Raw genomic sequence first — 23,962 nt, forward strand, 5'->3', positions numbered from 1 at the left:
ACAAGAATAAAACTTTTAGGAAACAAGACATAGATTATCATATATCAAAAACAAGATAAGACAAAAAAAAGTTAGTGTAAACCTTGTTAATGTGAGGGTGTTTTGTTGGCTTGTAATGGAGTACTTGACTGCTACATGCAGCGTTATGAAATTTAAGTATAAAACAGTTAGAAAGTATTTTTGTTTACTTACTGAATGGCACTTTCTGTGTAGAGAGGAGAGCCGTGTGTGTTGAAGCTGTGGTAGGAGGCGATCCGGTACTTTGGGTTATACTTTGCCTGTACATGATGATTTCAGTTGGTATTTCTGGGTTACCTGAGGTGAAGAAGTCACACAAGTGCTCCTCATGCACCCACACTGTGAGCGTGCAACGCTGCAGTGGTGATGGGCTGCTGCTGGAGAGCCAAGGATGCAATTGTAGCCCTGCCAGATGGTTATGTACAAGATGGCTATTTTTAATTTTAATTATTTTTAAGTAGCCGCTCAATAAACCTCTCACTGTAGTCACTTTTTGTTTTTAATAGAAGCCACTCACAAGCCTTAAAATAGGCTATATTTTCAAAGTGAAAATGTTTTTTTTATCTTTTTTATTTGTTGTTGTTCATTTTTATACTTCTACTGTTATTTACTGTGGTTGTTTTTCACAAACTTTATAGGCAGATTATCAAAGTGCATCACTTTCAGAGGCGTCAAACTGCTCTGTGAAAGGGCCGTGTGGCTGCAGGTTTTTATTCAAACCAAGCAATAACACACCTGGCACACCATATAAATTGAGTAAAAACAGTTTATGTGATTGAGATACTTTGATCCGGTGTACTACTGCTTGGTTGGAACAAAAACCTGCAGCCACAGCAGCCCTTTCATGGATCAGTTTGAATCCTCTGGTTTAGATAGTATGAAGATATTTTTTTATTTTTTATTTTATTTATTTTTTTACAATATTTCAGAAACGTATACGTTTGTTCTGCCTTGTCTCTGCTTTATTGTTACAGATAGCAAACTAAGTTTTATAATAAAAGTAACCCGTATCAATATTGTTTTGCATAGAGAATGGATAAAAACATACAACTAGAAAATTTCCTCTGGGGATATTCTGAAAGGGCCACGAGGGCTACTGCCGGTGTATGTACACTACCATGAGATCCTTCAGAGATTTCAAACAATTAATACTAGTTATACTACTGTTATAATACTATATTATATGCAAGGAGCACACATACAACAAGCAAGTGGCCCTAATCAATCAATGTAAAACTGATTCTCCTTGTGCAAGTACAATATATTAAACACAATATAAATCTTCCCGAAAAACGTAAATAATCTTGTTAAGTCTAATCTTGTAGACTGGGATCTATTATTAGTGGCGTTTTGGCGGCCTCAACACCGTCCTCATGTGGTCAAACGGCAGAATACACAATACTACTTCACCCACAATGCATTGCGAAAACACTGGTCAGTACCATGATTTTACGAGAGGGGGGAATCAGCTATTTAAACTTTTGAAATAAACTCAAGATTGACTTTGTCTGTTACAATTTCCTCCGGGTTGGTCTTAAATACGCACTTATTTCAGCTAATTTAAATGTGTCGTACATTAATGATATCCGATGTGGTCTAAGCTTACACCAGCTTTTTTCATGTTGAGAGATGGACTCTCCTCTATAATGGTAGCTTCCAGCCTGTCTCTCAAGCCTTCCTTTTCCTATTGAAGTAGCAGCCATGAGGTAGGACCGCAGTTGGTGGCTCAATAAAAGTCCACATTTTACTGTTAAAATGCACGTTTCTTAACCCAAGATATGTTAAGTGAGACACATAAGTCCCTTCTCTATCGTTACATAAAATTTAAACCTAATTCCAAAAACAGAAAGCCACATTTAAAGCCGGTTCTGTGTGACACGATGTAGCAGATGGGAGAAGCCATGTTGCCAACCCTGCTAACGGTTAGCCGTGCGGCTAACGGCGATTCAGCCTCTGAAACATTATTAAAACACGTAGGAAACGTGTGGCATGGTGCTTGATACTCCAGTCTAATTACAGAGTGGTAGTTTAATTTTGAGGTGTTTAACCTGGGTTGTATGTGTGTTCTTTAGCATGCTCAGGCTCCAGAAGAGGCTGGCCTCCAGCGTCCTGCGCTGCGGCAAGAAGAAGGTCTGGCTGGACCCCAACGAGACCAACGAGATCGCCAACGCCAACTCCCGTAAGTAGAGCAACAAGTAGTTTGTTAGTCTGCATTGTGTCCTGACCATTTACTGTGATAATGAAGTGACAGCTCTCAGCAGTTGTGTAAAGGTTCACACACATACAATAAAAGTAATCAGCCTGTCAGTCAAAGTGATGTTTACTGTAAAGTTTTAATGTCTGCACATCAAAACAAAATATTTCAAGGAAACCTATCGATTGCCATCTATTTAAGCTAATTAAAACACAAATACTTGAATCTGGGGGTCTTGTGAGAGAATGATTAAACTTTGACTTGACTCTGTAACCTAAGCCTTAACTCCTGCATCTCTTTGTATAATGTAACAGTTCTAATGCCATGTATCTTAAAAAAAAAACGCAAGGTGAATTTCTCAGATACACTTTTTTTTCTAAATTGAATTTTTATATACAACACAATTTAATGTTTTAAACAGGATCTAGTCATCCAAATGGTTTATTTATGGCAATATTTTAAATGAGACATGTAGAATGAGGTAATTTGACCGAAATATCAACATTTTCTGAACCTATGACCCTTTAGAGGACTCTCTGAAAATTCAAATTCCAACGATAATCCCTGTTTTTACAGTGTCTCTTAATGATTAACGATGCATTTTGGGCGATCTTTTAAAGAAAACTTACTTTTCAGGGGGGTTAAGTCATAGCTGTATTGAAAGATAAAAAAAAAAAGATTAGATTAATCAAAATCAAGCAACAGAAGTCAAGATATCCTGATTTAACCTGATAGTCATATAAATATGCTGGAGCCTAGTTTTTTAATACTGCAACCAAGTCAAGGCAAGCATACCCATACAGCACATCATAGCAGCAAAACAGTACAAAGTGCTCTACATCATCAAAAGCAAACAAAGTGAGAAGTAAACGCACCATAAAAGGATATTAAAATAAAGTTAAAAACAGTCATGAAATGGCCAAGATGATAGAAAATACAAACAAGCTTAAATATAATAAAACATATTGAATGTATGGCTGTTCAGAAGGATGATTTATTTCTGCCTGCACAGCAGAAACTAAGTCAGTGTGTTGCTGTTTGTACCTACGGTATTCTGGTTAGGTGTTCTTCGTGCCGTATAAGAAATTAACAATTATTTGATTTCATTAAAGGCAGCAGCAAACAGAAATAGAATAGTATAAAAAAGTAATAAATTATCAGCCATGTGAGTGCTCTGGCCTCAGGCATTGATCTCCGCTTGATTGATCGTCAGACTGATTACCACTGGCGTTAAAAGCTGCGTTAAATTTAAATGATACACTTTCTGAACTGCTTGTTTGGTAATTATGTCTCCATTGCTGCTGATAATTTCTGCAGTGTTTGCTCATTTGTGAATGTTTTTTTTAGAAAGTATGGCCGATTGATGAGTGTGTTCGTGTATCTTATGTGTTTATTTCTGTTTTCAGGCCAGCAGATCCGTAAACTAGTGAAGGATGGTCTTATCATTCGCAAACCTGTTACGGTCCACTCCCGTGCCCGCTGCCGCAAGAACACACTGGCACGCCGCAAGGGAAGACACATGGGAGTCGGTAAGTTCAAATTGCCACATTTGCCTTTTTAGAGGAAAGTTGTTGTGTAAAGTTTCGATGCAGATTGTTATTTAATGAGTACATTATATGTTGATCCACCACACTGCTTAAAGAAACATGAATAACTTTAATATGTTAAAGTATTTAGTAATCAATCTTGTGGATTTATTGAATTCTTCCTACATGGATGATGAAGTGAAATTGACCTGCCTCTCTGATTTCTTTTCTTAGGTAAGAGAAAGGGTACCGCCAACGCCCGTATGCCAGAGAAGTTGTCCTGGATGCGCCGCATGAGGATCCTGCGTCGTCTGCTGCGTCGCTACAGGGAGTCCAAGAAGATCGACAGGCACATGTAAGTTCAGGACATTGTCACCGGTTGTAGCTGCTCTTATTGACTTTCAGAATGTTTTGTTTCCTTCAGCTATTTATGCTTTATGCTTATGCTACCCTATCCCAGGGTTTTAGCCGAAAGTTTGTAAAATTGCTTTTTATACTCAAGCCTATGTTTTTAATAATTAACTTTGTTTGTATAGCACAAGAAATGCAGCTTTACAATACTGAAATTATGAGTGTTCACTTGAAATTTACACAGAATGAACATTTAAACAGGGATGCCATAATTAAAGGAAAATAAGATGGAAAACAAAAACTTGATTATAGTTAAAAATACAAATATAATAAGATGATAATATCATACAAACAACGCATAAGAGAATTAAACCCTCAGAAGTGCAAAAAATGTTTCTGGCCTCTTACCAGGACAGTCCTAGCTAGTAAGAGTCAACAGGCACATGTATGTTGTTCTGAAATTTTCAGGTAAACTAGAATTTTTAAATATAGCTGGTTTTCTAGTTAGGATATATGGTCACACAAATCAACATTTGTATACAGGATTTAATACTGGTTCCCTTCTAGTGTTGACACTGGGGTTATTTTACACCTAGCGGACCTCTGAATATATTTGCATATCATAAACTCTGCCCCATTAAGATTGTTGTCACACACGGACACTCATTAAATCTGAGGCCTGTTTATGGCTCCGTGAAGCAAATTCAACATAGTTGCCAGCATAAGTTGCCATAACTGAGCCTCAACAACATTCAATTTGCTTTATAGAACCGACTCAGGAGCCTGGTTTATTTGGTGAAGCCACTTTATGGGACAGGCCCCTGCTAAGCAGTTTGTGTGTTAGTGTATTATGGTGATATTAAATGTTTTCCCCCTCCTGTTGTCTCTCCTCAGGTACCACAGCCTCTACCTGAGGGCCAAGGGTAACGTGTTCAAGAATAAGCGTATCCTTATGGAACACATTCACAAGCTGAAGGCAGACAAGGCTCGCAAGAAGCTCCTGGCGTAAGTCTCCAACCAAACCTAAGTTTTGTTGTGTTCAGGTTCACATACAGGCAGTTTCAGCTACATTTATCCTGAGAAAGTGTTGGAATCAAACACCTTTATTTTACAAGGCTCCATAATGTGAATGAGCATTTTGGAGGTTATATATGGAATCAAAATGGTTGAATATAATATTTTGCTCTTTACTAAAAGTGCAGAGAAGTACACTATAAAGGTCTTTGCAGAGTACTTAAAGAAAAGTCATTTAAAATCTTGTGTTCTGCAAATCGAAGTTGTCAGAGGTGTCAATTAAAATTTAAACTAACAGAAAAATCATAACTCAACATTGTTTTTGAACCAGTTCACATGCATTGGTGTGTAATTAAGGTTGAAGATAACGATGATACCCTGTATTAACACCCGTCTGTTTGTCCCACAGTGATCAGGCCGAGGCTCGTCGCTCCAAGACAAAGGAGGCCCGCAAGCGCAGAGAGGAGCGTCTCCAGGCCAAGAAGGAGGAGATCATTAAGACCTTGTCCAAGGAGGAGGAGACCAAGAAGTAATCTGGTTCTGTCGATCCCGCCTGACGCTGCCAACTGGTCAAGTGCTGACAATAAAAGTGTACATAAAAGACACTCATGGTCTTGTGTGCTTATTTCCTCATGAAGTGAGAAACACCCGAAGAGCAGGGAAAAATAAGTTTGTCCTAAATAGCCTGAGGGCTAACACACAGACAACATGTGGTCAAATATTTATGCATTTTAGACATTTTTCTTTCTTAACCTCATGAATATTTAATCAGTTTCAGTGTTTTGTTTGCTGTACAGTGGGGATCAAATGTCTGTAACCAGAAACTTTTCACAAATGAATCATGCATTACTTTATTTTAAATGGACGTTATTTAAGAATACATTATTTACAGCTAAATCTAGTTTAAGGATAATGAGAAGTCCTGTTTTGATCTGGTAAATCTCTGTTCACACTTTGCTCTGTGTTTCTATGACTGCTGAGGGACGCATCTGTCTCGTTGGCTGCTTAATGCTCCATTATAATCCCAAGCTAGTTGCTGAAAGGGTCTGTTTGCTTTTTGCTGCTGAGCAGGTGCTGTAAATGGTTTTGAGCAGTGAAGAGCTGGAAAGATATCGAACTGAAACTTACGGTGAAGCTCCATGAAGCTGAAGGGGAGCTGCATTTTTAGTTGATCACTCAATAGATTCCCCTTTCACATTGTAATATTGTTTTCACATCATCATTTAATAGTGTCGGTGTAAAATCCCAGGTGTAGCTGCTTTAATGACCAAATAATTTGACGACCACAACTGATTAAATATGTTTTTATCCACCAGGCAAAATCAAAACTTCACTGATTTAAAGCAAATTAAATTGAATCTGGGTTTATCTTTCAGTAAAATGTGATTTAAATATATTTGGAGTTTATTTCTTAAAAAATAAAACACTAGGAACATGCTTTGTGACAGTGCTGTCCCTGTGGACTGAAGGTAATTTTAAGATGTCATGGCAGGAAAAACACCGGTGTTAAGAACAAAGTGGGTGGGTGAAATCAGTAAGCCATTTTTTTTATGGTCCTGTTATTGTTTGCTCAGCCACTAACTGAAATATAAGCCATCGTTTGTGTTATTTTTACCACCTGTTGCTTGTAGTACTGTGAAAAGTCAAAATGTCTGCTATGAGGAAGGTGGATTCATAGGACTAACTAGTGAAAACAACCTTGGAAATCTATATTTATTCTATTTGTTTTAAAAGCAGCTCAGTAAAGTTTTATTTACTTTAATTCCCATGTACACCTGTGCTCCTCCTGTCTCCCTCTCTGGCTGCAAAGTTATTTAGTTTTACACATTAAACTACTTTGGACACATTTTGTAACTTTGACGAAACAATTCAAATTATACAACTTCTCAACATCTCAGTGGCAAAGTTACTTCAATAAAAGTTACGAAGCAAAACTCTTCTTTCACCACTGGTTTAAATTAGCATGTAAAAGCCACTCGGCTCATGTCTTGTTCCAGTAAATGGACTTTTAGTTGGGATTATTTGCAAAGTTTATCTGGTAACAGCAGAAAGTGATGCCTGCTGTCTGGGCAAGAGCAGAAAATTTGCTTTTGCACTCGTCCTACATTTGCATTTGCAAATAAACAGAAAACACTGACAGGTCAATCACTTTGCAAACATTTTTAGAAAACATCTTGGTACAAATGTCAAAGAAATCCTTTTTTTTTATTTTTTAGAAATTTAATGCCATTTAATGGCAAAAATCAAAGATTGTCTGGCAGTGGGTCTGTGGGTAAATAAAACCTGTGCAAATTGAATTTAGTACATATTTCTTGCATTTGTATTATTAAATTCAGCTATAATGCTTTCTTTGTATCATCACCCTCACTGCCTCTCGTAACATGTTTAGTCTTGTTTGTCACCAAAGAAGTTTTATGTCAGATCTTATGAAATTACACCCGGACCTTTGATTTCAAGCCAGTTATTTTTAATTTAATTTCCTGTTATTGGGGGAATGAAAAATCTTCCTGTCTGAACACTGCGATGACCTCCGGTGACTCTGCTCCCAGATGTTTTAACTGAAGAAACAGACTAAATCCTTCAATCTTTTTAATTTTTAGAATCTGAAACCAGTAAATTATTTGGAGATATAAAAGACAAATAAAGTTTGTAATTTAAAGGTTTGTTGCCACCTTGTGGTTGCAGCTGATGTGAGAAATTCTGAGATTGAAAGGTTAAATATCAACCAAGGATATCGTGAGTACTGTACATTACTCTTAAACAGATGTGATGTTTTAAAGAGTCAAATATCAATTTCAGTGTGGTTTTGAGGCCAGTTTGGCAATTTTTTTCACCTCAATGATGTCTTTAACCAGATCACATGAAGAAGAGGTTTTTCTTTTTTTTTTGCTGCTGATTTGTGCATGTAACCATCAAGTGTTTTTTGTAATTTCTGCGAGCTGACAGGTGCAATGCAGCTGCACTTAGTGTTGCTTTCAACCACAAAGAAATCTCTGAGACAGAGCAGCAGGAAATAACTACACACATCTGTTGTTTTCCGAAAATATTTTGATGTCCTGATGCAACAACACACACACACTCACACACACACACACAGAAACTAAAAACCCCACAAAATTGTGTTTATTTATACCTCTCTGTTTATTACACACAATGAACAATAATCCACTCCAGGGTCTCTCATGTCCATTACAGCCATGCGACAGGATGTGTAAATTATGCATGTGCCTCTTTAATCGACTGTACGTATGTCAGTATGTCTTAGTGTGGTCAACAGGTTTGTGCACGGTGCTAACATCATTTGTCAGTTAGGTGTTTTGGTTGTGTGCTTATGAAAGAACATGCAGTTTCAAACAGGCACGAGGGCACCTCATGTTAAGCAGGCCTGGAATGCGCCGGGATCAGCTGTTGCCCAACCACATGACCCTGTTACTGCCCCCCTCAGGCATGCCTCTTCCATCACACCTCCCTGTGAAGCCGCTCATCAGTCACAGCCACCACAAGTGAGGTGGAAGGCGATGACAATTTAACGGCCTACAGCTGGAGGAAGCCTACAGTTTAAATTATTCCATCAGGTGGCTAAGAGGTCCCGGAGCTCTTGGTACCAGATGATTTCCAGTCAGAGGGGCCAATGAGAGGAAAATGCTGGTGAAAATGCACAAAACTGTCACATATAATGTGCAGAGATTTAAGGTTAAGACAATTTGTGTGGTCATGGGTTATTAGCAGTCTAAAGAATATCAGAAAATGCATTCACATGTTCCACGAATGCTCTCATTTCCCAAGTTGGGAGGTCTTTCTACCAGCTCTAGTGTCTTCATGAGCTTAGCATGTAAAGTGTGTTGTATATCACGGCTCTAACCCTAACCTAAACCCAGCTATATATGAGCAATTCTGTCTCACACCAGTATATATCCTAATATGACTAGATTTGGCTTTACCTGGGAACATTTTAGGGGAATTTTTCCGAGATGTCACTGATTTACATGTGGGTGTTTTGGTTGACCACTCTTGTTTAAAAAACAACATGCACTTTAAGTGCACCGTATGACAATCTATTTCTAGACCATGAGTTATATTTATTCCCCAGCTCAAAAACATCATACACTTTGGATCCTCTTACATCATCTGTTTTCACGAGTCGTTTTGTTTCACTCACGCTGAGAGAAAAAAAAAGAAAATACATGTTGCCCACATACAATTTACCGGCCATGCTGATTCATTCTCAAATAGTCTGTCTCTCTTGAGTTCAGCGTGGTGGAGCTATGACTCCTCTCGACACTTGGTCACTGTATTTTCTGCCAGGTCACACAACCTGTTATCAAGCGTGTGGGAACAAATATTTATTCTGCTCCGATGGCTTTGTTAGAGTAGGAAAAGGTAAAATATAGAGTTAACAATGACAGGAAGCAACCTTTTTTCTCTTGCTGTTCGAAGCACAACTGTCCCTTTCATATATATTTAACAAAATCAACCACTATGACGAGTAAGCCTGACAGGAAGCTCGCTGTGCTTTCAGGGGAACTCCCCATCATTCAGACACGATGCGCAGAGATGGAGGTGAGCGTGGCTCACATCCTGTTTGTCATGTCTCAGGGAGGATGGTCCTGCAACCTGCGGGACAGAAGAGCCTCATCATGGCTGGAGGAGGGTTGTGAGTGTGTACCAGGTGGAGGGTGGGGAGGACAGATTTATGGGGTGCAGTTTGGCTGACAATAGGCCTTTTGTCCTTCTGTCTGCCTTGTGATGATGTCACATGGGCTCTTTAGAGGAAGTGCTTAGTTCCCCCTGCAGCTTCTCGCCAAACATCCTCCATTAAGCATGTTGCGTTCAGACTTCCTGTCTAACGCATGCACATGCAGATTCACACACTTGTCAAGAACTATGCAACTTTTATTGTTGTCACATACCAAAATATTCTGCCGATTCACACAGACACATGCAAATCTTTGTTACCTCTGCCCTGACTCTTCTCTCACATCTGCAAAATAACAGATTCACCACAAAAAGTTTGCTCATAATTATGCAATCATCCATCACTGAGATGATAATTCCAGCATGAGTCATCCACGGTGAGTAAAAGAGACTGAGGGCTTCCTACAGGCACACAAGAGCTGCACAACCCTGAGAAATCTCCTGTGTTACAAGATTATGAATGTCAGCTTGAAAAATCACTTCTTTGGCTTTAATGTGGTTAAATCGCTTGTGGAGTCTTTGGATGGAAATTGCATTGTCTGTAATAAGCTAATGACTGACTGTTGTGCACAGGAGGCAGCAGGATGGCCTGTGATGAGGGGAAACCAGATGAGAGGTCTGGATATTTAATTTAACAGACCGCCAGACAAGCGAGGTGTTTGTTGCTGTTCTTTTTTGTATGATACACTACAATTATTGTGGGGCAGTGGCTTGCCTACACAGCTTTGTTATGCTGTAGAGTTTAAAAAAACATTTTTTCCCACATTTCTCTCCACATTCCTGCTAGTGTCTCATGATGCATGAAGGGTCATGCATTTCCTCAGAAGCCTCCTTCTCAGGGTTGAGTTTATCTTTCGTCTGATCAGGATACATCCAGGAAATGCCGGTGTGACCAGCATGACCAGCGGCTTGTCTGTTGTTTTCCACACTGGAGATGATGTATGCAATAGATTAAACGTTTTTTTTACAGCCATTCATGATGTCAGGAAAGATGCAAATAGCCAGTTTAACTAGATTTACATTTAGTTTAGTGCATACAGATCTGCTCACCAGTCAGGGAACTATCACATGAATGCGTGTTTGAGGTAAAGTGCAGGTTAAATGTAGGTTATCTTTCCTTAACAACCCTCTCTCTCTATTACAATCTGATTTCGTTGGCTGCACTGCCGTCTTTATTATTCCTTCTGTCTTGTCACAGCAAGGAAACCTCACACAACCCCACCAAGTTTTCTGCAAACCCTGATGTCTGCCAAAATACAAACTTTCCAAGAGCTCTTTTGTTGGGTGGAGGTGGGGTAGCTCAGCTTACTCAGCATGTAGTTACTAGGCATTATTGGTTTCTCGCAAGGAGGTCAGCATGGAGTGTTTCCACTGAGAGCTCAAATCAGGAAGGATAAATGCAGGAGAACTGGGTGTGGTCGTATCTTTATGTGGGTGTTTATTGTGAAATGCATCCCATGTGCTTAACATTTTTCCCATAATCTGACTCCAGCTTCTTGATTGTATCCGTCTTTATCACACAGCTGGCAACACAGTGCTCACAAATGAAAGCCAAACAATGGATGAGTTATGACTCCTCTGGGCATCAACTCCCCACCTCTTTCTGCTGTTTGTCTCTCTGTCTGACTGTCTGTTTCTCTTACTTCCTCCGGCTGTGACGATAGTATAGATAGTAGTTACACTGTTGAAACAGCCAGCAGTTCTGCCATAAAACAAGTTCCCAGCTTCAGCTAGTGTGTGTAACTAAGAGTTTGGGGGTTATTAGAAGTCACTCCGATTGGATGGAAAGCCTCTGCCCCTCGCCTGCTTTGCCCCTCATTGGTTTGGAACATGTTCCCTGACACACACACACTAGTCAAGAGGCAAACTGTGGGCTAATTCAGTACTGGGCACTCATGTTACTGCCTCCTTTTTGTGCACAGTGGAGAGGGGCTTAAGGGGTGTGGGCGGAGGATGGCTGGGGGAGGGAGGGAAAAGCAGAGAGGGAAGGCTGCGGCTCTGGGGTGGGGGCGGAGAACAGAAGGAGCTTTGGGACAACGGTGGAAAGTAGGGTTGTGAGTTTGTCCGTCTGAACACATGAAGAAAAGAGGGAAAGGAGATGGGCAGATCAAAGAGGCATGACAAAGGATTAAAGTAGGATGTGGAGCAGCAAAAGACCGGATTCGTCTCAGCCTACCCGGACACAAACAGGAAGACAGGAAAGTAGAGGTGCAGAAAAGACAGAAGACTTGCCTGAACAAGAGGCAGAAAAAGAAGACAGGCTGATAACTGAGGAGGCGTGATCTCATTCGCCCAAGGAGGGAGAGAAAGAGTGAGTCAAACCAGACAGGAAGAGCGAGGGAAGGAGGGGGGGTAAGGGGTAAAAGAGGTAAAAGAAAGCATAAGAAAGCAGAGAGGCAAAAGATTAACACTCTTGACTGAAAGAGTGTGTGAGGCTGAGTCAAGGAGACAGAGTCCAGGAGGGGAGAGGAAGTCTGAAAACAGTCGAAGGGTGACGGAGGGCAGATAACTGAGAGCAAGGTGAGAGGAAGGCAGAGAGACACAAGGTGAGGGGGCTAGTGGGAGAAGTTAGCAGGAGGGGAGAGGTATGAGGGGACAGCTCTTGAAGTCAGTCTTCTCTTTAATGATCACTCTCTTCTGTCTGGGGAGCCTGCTGACCACTCTCGTCTGGTACATGGTCGACAACAAGTAAGTGTGTAACTACGTTTCGCTTCCCCCACCCTCAGTAAAACACACACACACACACACACACACACACACACAGTTTTGGTATTTTTAATGTCTGTTGTTAAAACAAAAGATAACGAGACATGCCAGAGTTTGACCTGAGTGGAGCAGCTGATGGAAGCTTTTTTAGTTTTCTTTTTTTTTTGCTCACTTTGTTAGTTTTTCCACTCATGTCAACCTCTTTGCCAAAAGACACAAAGCAGTGGACGGTGTAGGCAGCATGAAATGGCTTTTATGCTGACAAAAGGAATTGATTTTGATTTTGTTAGTTTTTTTTTAATGTTGGTATCTGTGCTTTAATCCCATGATTCATCTCATGATACTCGGAAATCTAAAGTTAAGATATTAGTAGATACATTCAGAAAATGAGGAATTTTCAGTATGGACCATCAAGTTAATTGTATTTCAGTGGTGTTGAAATGTTGCTCAGTTACTATTATTGCCATGGTAAGTTGGGAGGAAAATCAGGCAACCACACCTATACCCAGCTGAAATTAAACAGAAAACCTTAAGAAACTTCACTTCTTCAGAACTGTATCAATAGGAAGAGAAACATAACATAAGACATAATTGCACAAGCAACCCAAACTGCAGACCACACACACGCTATCCCACACAGACACGAAGAGGCAGAAGTCTCCTTTTGAAGTGTTGCAAAGTAGCAAAGGTCTCTGCTCGTGAGTTTGGACAGTGGTTGTTCATTTATGGTGTATGAAGCTGCTCTGCCTCATGTCAGTGGCAGATCTCTGAATGTTGATCTTGCTCTATTTGCTTTAGGGTTTATTGAAGTTAGGAATTCATGCATATTTCTACAACTTTATGTTGAACCACATAGTCTAGTCAAAATCTAGATCAGGATGACTTATTTTAAACAACTACAAGGAACTTTGGTTTGTTTGTTTTGTTTTGATTTTGGCATCCACTGTGGACAAAAGCACTGTGTTTCCATGAGCACCACTGCCACCACTTTTGTAAAGATCTGGCTAGTGCATTTGATTAAGTTAAAGAAAGATATTTGTCGTTTTTTAATGAACACAGTTGTCTGCAGGGTGCATAGTGATGTGGCAATGTGTCTATTTGTAGCTATGTAAGATGAATAACTGTATTATGATGGTTTGTGGACTGCCCATTGGAAGCCTCGAGTTCAGCGTTATATTCGTCGCCATCTTGTGTCGCCATCTTGTTTCCGATACGCGGAGCAGACCATAATTGGACTGTGAAGGGAGCGAGAGGGATCTGATCACTGACTACACGCCTCTCTACACCGGCAACCCGACTGAGAGAAGCTGCTGCTAATTCATGTTAGCATTATTAGAGCATCAACTGGGATGTTAGTTTTGGCTAGCAAAAAAACAAAAACAAAATGTATCTTTCTTAACTCAGAAAACTGAGCAGCGACTCCTTGGAGTGTCTGTTAGTCCAACCAAACGCTGAACAAGACATATTTACTGAACAAAACGTTCAAATAAACTGTCATTAAGTGAAAATACAGTGTGAAAGGGTCAAAGTTATGAGACCAAATCGGTAAACGTCCTCTTTTCCATCTATATAACGTTATATATAACTTTATTGACACGTTGCCGTGGATAAGCATTGCTCTGCTTCTCTCCTGGTGACAGCTCACCTTGTCAGTGACCGGTAGCCACGCCCCAAATCATACGATTCTTTATCTTCTATTTTCTTCTAAATGGGGCCATTATTAGAACTATTGACATCAAATTGTCTTGAAGACCATTTTTAACTAGCGATTGAGGCCATATTGTTGTCCTGAAAAATGTTTCTGAGGTAATAAATCAAGTCAGAAGTTTTCAAATTTTGCACTGAAATGAATGAGCAGATTTTTTTTGCAGCCAAACTTAGCACCCCCTGCTGGAATTTTCGCTAGATTGCAGGCTTAAGGCACTTCATGGTTGGCCTCCATGCTCAGACACGGAGATTGCCGCCTGGTGCTATCACATGATTGAATATGCGTTATTAGCGATTATGTTTCCCATAAGTAAGGGTGCATAGGGGCCTGCTAGTAGATTGTTATCAACCCATTGAATGGGCTGCTATTTTAATTTTAATTTTTGAGCTTTATTTTGATAGTGAGAGATATAGAGTAAAAGGGGGAGAGGGGGAGGGTACCTGCTCACAAGGACTAAGCCTTAGTGGTATGCGCTCCACTAATGTGACACCGGGACGCCCCGAATGGGCTGCTATATTAACATGCATTGTTGGTGGCGGACTCTAGTGGCCATAGAAATTCTGACATGACACGACGGCGGAAGTGATGTGACAATTATTTAATGTAATGAATATGTGCATGGAGCCAAACAATACAGCATAGTAAGAATGATGTTTTTTTTTCTCTCTCTCTCTCCGGCATCAGCATTTACACTTGTTTGTCTTGTTTTTCTCTGCAGTAATGTGGAACCTCAGAGGCCGTCTCCCCAAAAGAAAAGTGCCCCTCAGCCCACTGACCCCTGTAAAGGCTGCAGGTGAGAGCAAACGCCAACACTGACCTTTTTGTTTACGCCTTCATCATATCAAGCCACGTCAGCGCTACAGGGATTACACACCTGACTGTGTGTGTGTGTGTGTGTGTGTGACAGGGAGATCATCGACAAAGTGATAGGACGTTACTCTCAAACCTGGAAGAAGCAAGAGGACAATTACCAAAAATTCAGGTAAAAAAAAAAAAGATTACACTGTCTCGCTCTGAACATTTAGAACAACAAAACAAGAACAAACAAAGAAAAAAGGTTGCCTGCAAATAATTGTTCATGCATGCTGTATCCAGTGTCCATAGCCGCAGGAGTTGTCTATACATTGTCACAGTACAGTACAGTACATTCATAGTTCATACCTCACTGAGCTCCTCCAAACCTACACACCCTGCCGTACACTCAGGACCTCCTCTGCTTCACTCCTCTCCACCCCTTCCGCCCATTTAGCCACAATGGGACTACGATCTTTTAGCTGCTCTGCCCCCCGACTCTGGAACAAACTCCCTCAGTACATCCGCTCTCTAACAACACTGTCAACTTTCAAGTCACATCTCAAAACACACCTGTTCAGACTAGCCTATCCCTAAAATATTCATCATTTTCAAATTACAATTTTTCTCTGTATTGTTTCAGTGTTGTTTATTGTTTATTATTACTGTCATTGTTGTCTTTATTGTTCAAATTTGTAATTGTTTCATTGTTGTTTATTATTACTGCCATTGCTGTTTTATTATTATTGTTTTGTTTTTAATTGTTTATTGTAAGGTGACCTTGAGAGTCCTGAAAGGCGCCTGTAAATAAAATGCATTATTACATTAAGCCATGCTCAAGAGGGGCACATAAATCAACAGACGAGGCCATTTGCTTTCTGATAAAATCAAAAAAGAAATCATATCTGAGATTACCCTTCTCTCAAAATAAGTCTTTGAGCTACACAAAACATCAAAACCTGCTGAGTCTCATGTGGCTCATGTTTTAACTTGTAAATTATTCATGGGAAAATTCATGGGAAGAACCTGTTAAGTCTGTTCTTTGAAATTTAAATGCAATGCATTACTTTAAACTACTAAATTCAAAGGTTTAAACAGGAAACTTCTATATAAGGCGTGTTTTTTATACACGCCTACACGGTCGACCATAAAGTTGTTTTCACACTGCAAAAAGGTGTGTCTAAAAACAAGATCTGAGGGAAATTATCTTGCTGCATGGACAGATAATTTCACTTGACAAGATTTCTTGAATTAAGATTGTTGAATCTAGAAAAAAGCATGTTGAACACTTAGAAAGAAAAGAAACGAACTCTTAAAACAAGATAAATTATCTAACACTTCTAAATCTAAGTTGTTGTTTTTTTTATCTTGGTAATAACCAAATAGTTTGCAGTGCAGACATAATCCTACATTAATTGTGGCTTAATTTTTCATTGTGATATGCTTGGAAGAGATTGATTGATAAAGTTTTGAGTATATATACTTAAGCCATCAAGAATAAATTACATTGTCACAATCATTTCATGGAAGAGGTAAAAAATATTTCATTCCAACTTCATGGGCGACCAGGTAGTTACAAAGAAGAACAACTGAAAGCATGGAAAAGGGAAGTGGAATTTACAGGCCACTGTTAACCACATGGTCTAAATATAACACATTTTAAGGTCATGTGAGTTATGGTAAAACAGAGGGACTTCACCTGAAGGAACCCAACAACCTCTTTCACTCACCAGGGGGCTTTTATGGAAACAAAACGTCAAAAGGGGAAAACTTTTATTTTGAACAATAATCGATAAGCTCTTACTGTATTTCTCAGATTACAACACTCCTGACTGTATGTTGTTTAACAAAGTCCTTGTGGTTCCTCAGATCTCAGCTGAGCAGCAAGTGCCATGGTTTTGACAAGGCCATCATCACCCAGGCCAACACTCCAGTGGGATTTAAGATTGTGTACGACGGGGAAAAAAGGCGGAGCCTCCAGGTGACTCCGGAGATCTTCGGCACCTTTGCAAAGGTCTGTTGTTTGCCCTTCATGAATAATAACCACCATTAACATCTGCTGTGTGTTGATTGTTCTCTACCACAGAGATTATTTCACTGCTTTGCTCTTGCATGTTCTGCCAAAGGTCACATGTCTACTCACATGTTGGCTCTTAGACACATGGGGCTACACAGCATGGTTTTATTTTTGGTAAGGGGCTCACAAAGTCCAGACTAGAGACTTTCCTGAGCTGGACCTACTGCCTGTACTTCTGAGCTATACACACTTTTTACTGCAAGCCCTGATGAGTAAACACATTCTATAACAAAAGCCAGTGTGTTTCCATGCGAAGATTCAAGGATTTGTTAAGAAAGTTTAATAAATGTAAATTAGGGGGCAAGAAAATACAGGGGGCACCCAGAGTTGAACAGCAGACCTCTTGATCTGCTGTCAAATGTTCTACCACTGAGCTATATATATATAGAGCTATATATGTCCCCCTGTGACATGTACTAATTGTATACAACATGATCTATTTTTAAAGACATCTATGTCATCAGCCTAAATATGACTTGGGCAATTCTGCTATGAGGCTAATGCAGTAATGCATGGTGAATCAGCAGTGTTAGGAGAGTAGAGCTAGGCAGACATCTCAACTAGGCCAAAATATCACTTAGGCAATTATGCTATGAGGCTAACGATATGTTAAAGCAGAAATAGTAAGAATACATAGTACAGCCAACAAAGTTAAACCTGTGGAATATATATTTTTCTTTAATTTGTATTTTTGACCACTGACATTCAGATTAATTACAGTCACAACATCTATTTAATAAAATTGAGTAAATAAATAAATATGAAGTAATTATTGAATAAATGTAGGGAGTTTAATAATAAAGACAACTGTGCATAAGATAGATGTGGATACCTATAATACCACAGAGGTTATGTTTCGGAAAAATGTACAGAAATTATCTGACACAGGACCATGATTTCAATGTGGCGTTAGGGGGTGGCGAATTTCATAATTATTCATTACCATTAACCGCTTATCCACATTCGGGTCTCGGGGGGCTGGAGCCTATTCCAGCTGACATTGGGCGATAGGCGGGGTAACCCTGGACAGGTCGCCAGACTATCGCAGGGCTGACATATAGATACAGACAATCACGCACTCATTCACACCTACGGGCAATTTATAGTCACCAATTATATTTTGTTATAATGTCAAATGTAGTTAGATGTTATAACACTGCAAAGGGTTCCAGGGGAAAGCCAGAGTTGAACTGGGGACCGCTTGATCTGCTGTGCATTGGACAAGCATTGGAGCTTAATTACCTTCAATCTGAGAGAATTTGTGCATTTGTATGATGTGTTAGATCCGGTAATCTAAGACTAAAGTTACTTAAATGGTTTCTAGGAGGCACCCAGATTTGAACTGGGGACCTCTTGACCTGCAGTCAAATGCCCTACCACTGAGCTATACACCCTGTGACAAGCATTTGTTCTTTACAACATCATCTATTTACATACGTTAAAGCAGAAAAGTAAAAATACAAAGTAGAACCAACAAACCTGTGAATATATATTTTTCATTACTTTGGATTTTTGACCACTGTCATTTAGGATAATTACAGTCATAAGTGAGTCATCCAATTAAAATAATTAAGTAGTGAAATAAAATAATGAAGTAAAATCTTGAACAAATGTATGGAGTTTAATAATAAAGACAACCGTGCAAAAGGCAGGTGTGACATATGACACCACAGAGGATTTCAGTTTGTCTGTTTCGGAAAAATACAGAAATGATCCAACACAGGCCCATGATTTCAATGCGGGTTAGGGGGTTTCCATTAGACATTTGACCATCTGACAATGAAGTATGGGAGATTAATTTACCTGGAATCTGAGAGAATTTGTGCATTTTCATAATATGTCAAATGTAGTTAGATGTGGTAATGTAACACTGCAAATGCCTAAAGGTTGATCTATTGTGAACAAACGGCACAGGCCCCCGAAACTCATGTTGGGTAGGGGATTTCCAAAGATATTCGACCATCTGACAAACATGGGAACTTGTCAGATGGTCTGAGAGAATTTGTGCATTTGTGTGATATGTTAGATCTGGTAAGACTAAAGTTACTTATATTGTTTCTTATTTTGCTTACTTACTAATTGCCAACTTATATTGTTTCTTATATTGATTATATTGACAAATATCTTTTTTCTAAAGATATTCGTCCATCTGACAAGCATGGGAGCTTAATTTACCTTGAATCTGAGAATCTATAATACCACAGAGCGTTTCAGTTTGTCTGTTTCGGAAAAATACAGAAATGATCCAACACAGGCCCATGATTTCAATGTGGGTTTCCATTAGACATCAGACCATCTGACAAGCAGTTCTGATGATGTATGGGAGTTTAATCTACCTTGAATCTGAGAGAATTTGTGCATTTGTATGATGTGTTAGATGTCAAATGTAGTTAGATTTTTTAATGTAACACTGCAAATGCCTAAAGGTCTAGAGGGGGCACACAGAGATGAACTGGGGACCTCTGGATCTGCAGTCAAATGCTCTGCCACTGAGCTATATAAAAAATATGAGCTATTGTGAACAAACGGCACAGGCCCCTGATACTAACTTTTTACAAAGATATTCCATCTGACAAGCATGGGAGTTTAATTTACCTTGAATCTGAGAGATAATTTGTGCATTTGTATATATTAGATGTTGTAATCTAAGACTAAAGTTAGTTACCTTTTGATCTGCAGTCAAATGCTCTACCACTGAGCTGTACCCCCTCTCACAGTGTCCACTGCAACTACGATTTTCTCCTATGAACTCTTGACAATGCACAGAGCATCTAATCGGGGTTGGGTCCAGGTTACTCTGTATACATGTTGTTTTGTAGTAAGTTTCCCATTGCTGTTGATTCCAGGAGCATCCATTCCCAAATAAAACATGGGAAACGTGTGCTGTCGTTGGGAACGGAGGGATCCTTGCAAACAGCAGCTGTGGAAATATGATTGATTCAGCTCAGTTTGTTATGAGGTGAGAAAGTTGAAAGCCTGATTATCGCTTTATCAACAATATTCAATTATTTTCTGTTCCATTTAATGAACTTGAGGCCTTCTGTGTTGCTTGTTCAGGTGCAACCTTCCTCCTTTGGAAAACAACTATGAGAAACATGTGGGCATCAAGACTGACCTTGTGACAGCAAACCCAAGCATCCTCCTAGAGAAGTGAGTGAGAGGACCATCTTAAAAATGAATCATCACGCCTAATGATCAATCATTAGGCGTGTTTCCAACAGGGAATTTCATGTGCATTTTGGAGATTCACAAGAAAAAAAACTTTTTGGTGGAAACACCAAAATAAAATAAAAATGTTCCAAAATGCGCATAAAAGTTTGAACACTCGCTTGAGGTGGTTCTTGTCTTTTTCAGGAAAAAAAGTTAATGCGCAAAATAGGTGCTTTTTTGAATAATTTCTGATGTAGCTGACATTTAACTCACATGACTGATCAGCTGTTTCCTGTGACATGAAAGAACAATTATAAGTTGCCCAATTGAATCTAATTTCTGAAGACATATTTTCTCTCATGGGTGGCCAGAGTTGTCCGATAAGCAACCTCTTTTTTTAATTTATTTTTTCTCTCTTGCTTAATCTCTTCTTCTTCTACTGTTTTCTTTCTTGCATAATCTCTTCTTAAAAAAAAAGTCTTGCATGCCTCAACGGTGAAAGTAGACTTTGATTGACATCTGCTGTTTATTTTCAGGTATGGGGCTCTAATGGGGCGTCGGCGTCCATTTGTGGAAAGTCTGCAGAGCTATGGCGACTCCCTGCTGCTCCTTCCTGCCTTCTCCTATGGCCACAACACTCCTGTGTGCCTGCGGGCCGTCTACACCATCGAGGACTTTAACAGCCCGACGCGGCCCATCTTCTTCAACCCTGAGTACCTCCAGAAACTGGCTGGCTTCTGGCGCTCCCAAGGCCTACGAGCAGTGCGGCTCAGCACTGGCATTATCATGGCTAGCCTGGCGCTGGAACACTGTGCCAACGTGCATCTGTACGGTTTCTGGCCCTTCAGTAATCACCCACATGGACTCCATGCCCTGACTAACCACTACTACGATGACAGACAAACTAAAACTAAATTCCACGCCATGCCGGCTGAGTTTGAGCTCTTGCTGCAGCTGCACAGTCAGGGGGTGCTCAGGCTTCACCTGGGTGACTGTGCACCAGGTGAAAAGTAGACCCAGGTGCAGATGACAAGACAGGAGCAAAGTGCCTTCTTTGTAGCCAAGTAACTCATCAAGACATTCATATACCTTTGACTGATCTGAATGGACAGATCTATTTTGGTTGATGACATGGATTAAATGTGTTCAAGCAAGGTTCTACAGTGATTGCTGAGTTGGCCAGCAGCCAAAACATTTGCACTGAAATCAAGATGCAACAATCATAACAATGTGAACGTCATGCAAACAGCCTTGTCGTGTGTCTAAAACATTTGGGTTTTTGTTTGTATTATTTATTTTTACAAAAGTTCCAGCTGGAGTCTGGAGGGAGTTATTTTGATTTAAGTGGGAATCCTATCTGAGGCCTTTGTGGCGGTCGACATTGTAGTGCCTTCTTTTGGATTAAACGGAATGTATTTTAGAAAAAAATAAGAATACCTCCTTTACATGAAGACTGTCTGGCTAAAACACTTTAACTCTGAATGTAAAAAAATCTTTGTTTAAAAAAAAGCGTCACACATTTACCACTTTTAAAATTATGCTGGGAGCTGTCGAGGGGAGGACATGTTCATACTCTCACGGTTGTTATGAAAGGCTGGTGCTGTTTTGTGGAAAATGACTTCTGCACTCCACGTCACTGTCACTGCTGGATGTGATACAGACACAAGGTAACCCTCAGATCTGAGAGTATCTGCAGGGGTTGTCTACACATCATCATAGCTGCCCTCTGGTGGCCATGGTCAGTAAAAGGCCCTATTAAAAAGAGGCTTTGGAGCCAAGGACTGAACAGAATGAAACAAAAATAGTAACACTACCTCTCACAGAGGTTGCTGTAGTGAGCCTTAGTCACTATGTGCTACTCTTCATCAGCACAGTGGCCAGACGTTGGTGTGTACTGTCACAACGTGGCAACTAAAACATTTGGTACAATGTTATTACTTTTAAAGCTGATATAAATGTTAAATCATAACTGACTCCAATATAAGGGGATATTATAATTGTGAATTGTGCACTTTGGATAAATGTTGTAACCTTTGGGTGAGAAGTAATGGCAGCACAATGAAGCCCATGATGAAAATGCTTTATAAACATACAAATAATGCATTATTATCTGCTTATGGGAAAGTTTCACTGTAGTTATAAGCTCTAATGAATAGGTTTAAGTATGATAATACTTCATAACTGCTGACTCCTTTTTTGAAAGAATGACAGCAGTGATACTCAAATTTGTCCTCGGAAGGGTGCCGGCTGGCTTGCCAACCATTTCTAATTCTCAAATAAAATAGATTCACATGGGAATTTATTTGTACTTTTAAATGTGTGTTACAAAAAGCATCATAATTGACATGATTTATCCCCCTAACAGAGGTCAGGGTGAAACCCTAAATGTCCTCAAATCCTAGAAACTTGTTTATTAGTTTTATCTGAAAAAACATGATTATTTTTTGTTTGTAAATGGCCCCTGGTCTCTTGTCTTTTCGTTAAAGCAGGTTAAGAAATCCTGGATTATAGTGTAATATAACTCACATAGTTGTAATGCAATATATTGTAATTATAGAATGCATTATAATCACTGTGCTAATTTTTTTTCAGTTTACCTAAAGCACCCAATGGCCACTTATAGCAAAATATAATCACATTTTAATGCATTATAACAGGGATTATAATGCATGAAGTGTGATACTCATATACTTGACCTCATATATCATCATGCAATGCTTAATGATGACTATTTTTGAAGAAAAATGTATTTAATGAATGCCTAAAACTATGTCCTACGGTGCTATAAGCAGATAATAAGGCGTTAGAAGTATGTATTTATGAAGATGTATGAAGTTTGTAATGCATTTTAGACATGTGCGTGACAGAAAATGCTACCAGAGTAACATTTTCATCAAGATTTGTGCAACTGTGAGTATTGCCTTTCATGCTGTTACTTATAGTCTTAACAGAAGTTTTTGTCATCCAGAGAAATAATGTACAAGCTGTAGATGACCAAACTTAATAACATTTGGTGAGCCAGTTTTAGAATCATGTGATTTGTGTGTGTGTGTGTGTGTGTGTGTGTGTGTGTGTGAGTGAGTGAGTGTATGTTTGTGTGTGTGTGTGTATGTGTGCGAGTGTGTGTGTGTGAGTGAGTGTATGTGTGTGTGTGTGTGTGTGTGTGTGTGTGAACAACACGAGGGAAAATTAAGTTAAAGTGAATCAGTGAATAAATAGTGGAAGGTAACAGACTCAGCTTGCATGATTTAATGTCTCTGATCCACTAAGTGCCTAAACCAGTCATTAAAACTACAGGATTTACAAACCATATATTTTCCTTGCACGTCATATGATCCACTTTGCACAGTCTTTTTCATTCCTCGCTTAATTCTCCTTTTTTATCCACCTGTATAACATATTTGCCCTTATGTAACCCATATCCTGGTAGTAAAAAATGCAAAAAGCATCAATCCATAGATATATTTCTGTTCATTATTTAGCCTTACATCTTTATTTATTGCATCTTCCACTCATAGTGTCTCCTGTGTGTCATGCTGTCATCCTCACAGTCACAGAGTGGACCAAACATACAAACATCTGGATGATACTGTGAAGAAAAAAAACAGCAAAGTAGTAGTAAAATTGTTACATTGTAGCATACAGACTGCGTGTGGTCCACGTTCACACATGCAAACTAACCACATTGGTCTGAATGACGTTTTGTCATCTTCCGGTGGAAATAAGCGCCA

General features: G+C 39.5%; 2 protein-coding genes and 1 non-coding gene across 3 annotated transcripts; 2 read left to right on the top strand and 1 right to left on the bottom strand.

The window, feature by feature from the left end:
- The first annotated feature begins 1,699 nt into the window (after positions 1-1,699).
- Positions 1,700-5,708, top strand: rpl19 (ribosomal protein L19). Its single transcript, XM_059349039.1, has 6 exons — positions 1,700-1,724; positions 2,091-2,197; positions 3,619-3,741; positions 3,973-4,093; positions 4,984-5,094; positions 5,513-5,708. The coding sequence occupies exons 1-6, from the start codon at positions 1,720-1,722 to the stop codon at positions 5,634-5,636; spliced, it is 591 nt and encodes a 196-aa protein (XP_059205022.1). The 5' UTR covers positions 1,700-1,719; the 3' UTR covers positions 5,637-5,708.
- Positions 5,709-11,758: 6,050 nt separating this feature from the next.
- On the top strand, positions 11,759-22,230 carry LOC131984024 (alpha-2,8-sialyltransferase 8F-like). Its single transcript, XM_059348886.1, has 7 exons — positions 11,759-12,486; positions 14,931-15,005; positions 15,120-15,194; positions 16,874-17,018; positions 19,928-20,040; positions 20,139-20,231; positions 20,768-22,230. The coding sequence occupies exons 1-7, from the start codon at positions 12,386-12,388 to the stop codon at positions 21,243-21,245; spliced, it is 1,080 nt and encodes a 359-aa protein (XP_059204869.1). The 5' UTR covers positions 11,759-12,385; the 3' UTR covers positions 21,246-22,230.
- Positions 18,404-18,475, bottom strand: trnac-gca (transfer RNA cysteine (anticodon GCA)). The gene has a single exon. It is a non-coding gene; the product is annotated as a tRNA-Cys (tRNA).
- Positions 22,231-23,962: the final 1,732 nt, after the last annotated feature.

This window comes from Centropristis striata, chromosome 13, assembly GCF_030273125.1.
Source record: "Centropristis striata isolate RG_2023a ecotype Rhode Island chromosome 13, C.striata_1.0, whole genome shotgun sequence".
Classification (NCBI taxonomy): Eukaryota; Metazoa; Chordata; class Actinopteri; order Perciformes; family Serranidae; genus Centropristis; species Centropristis striata.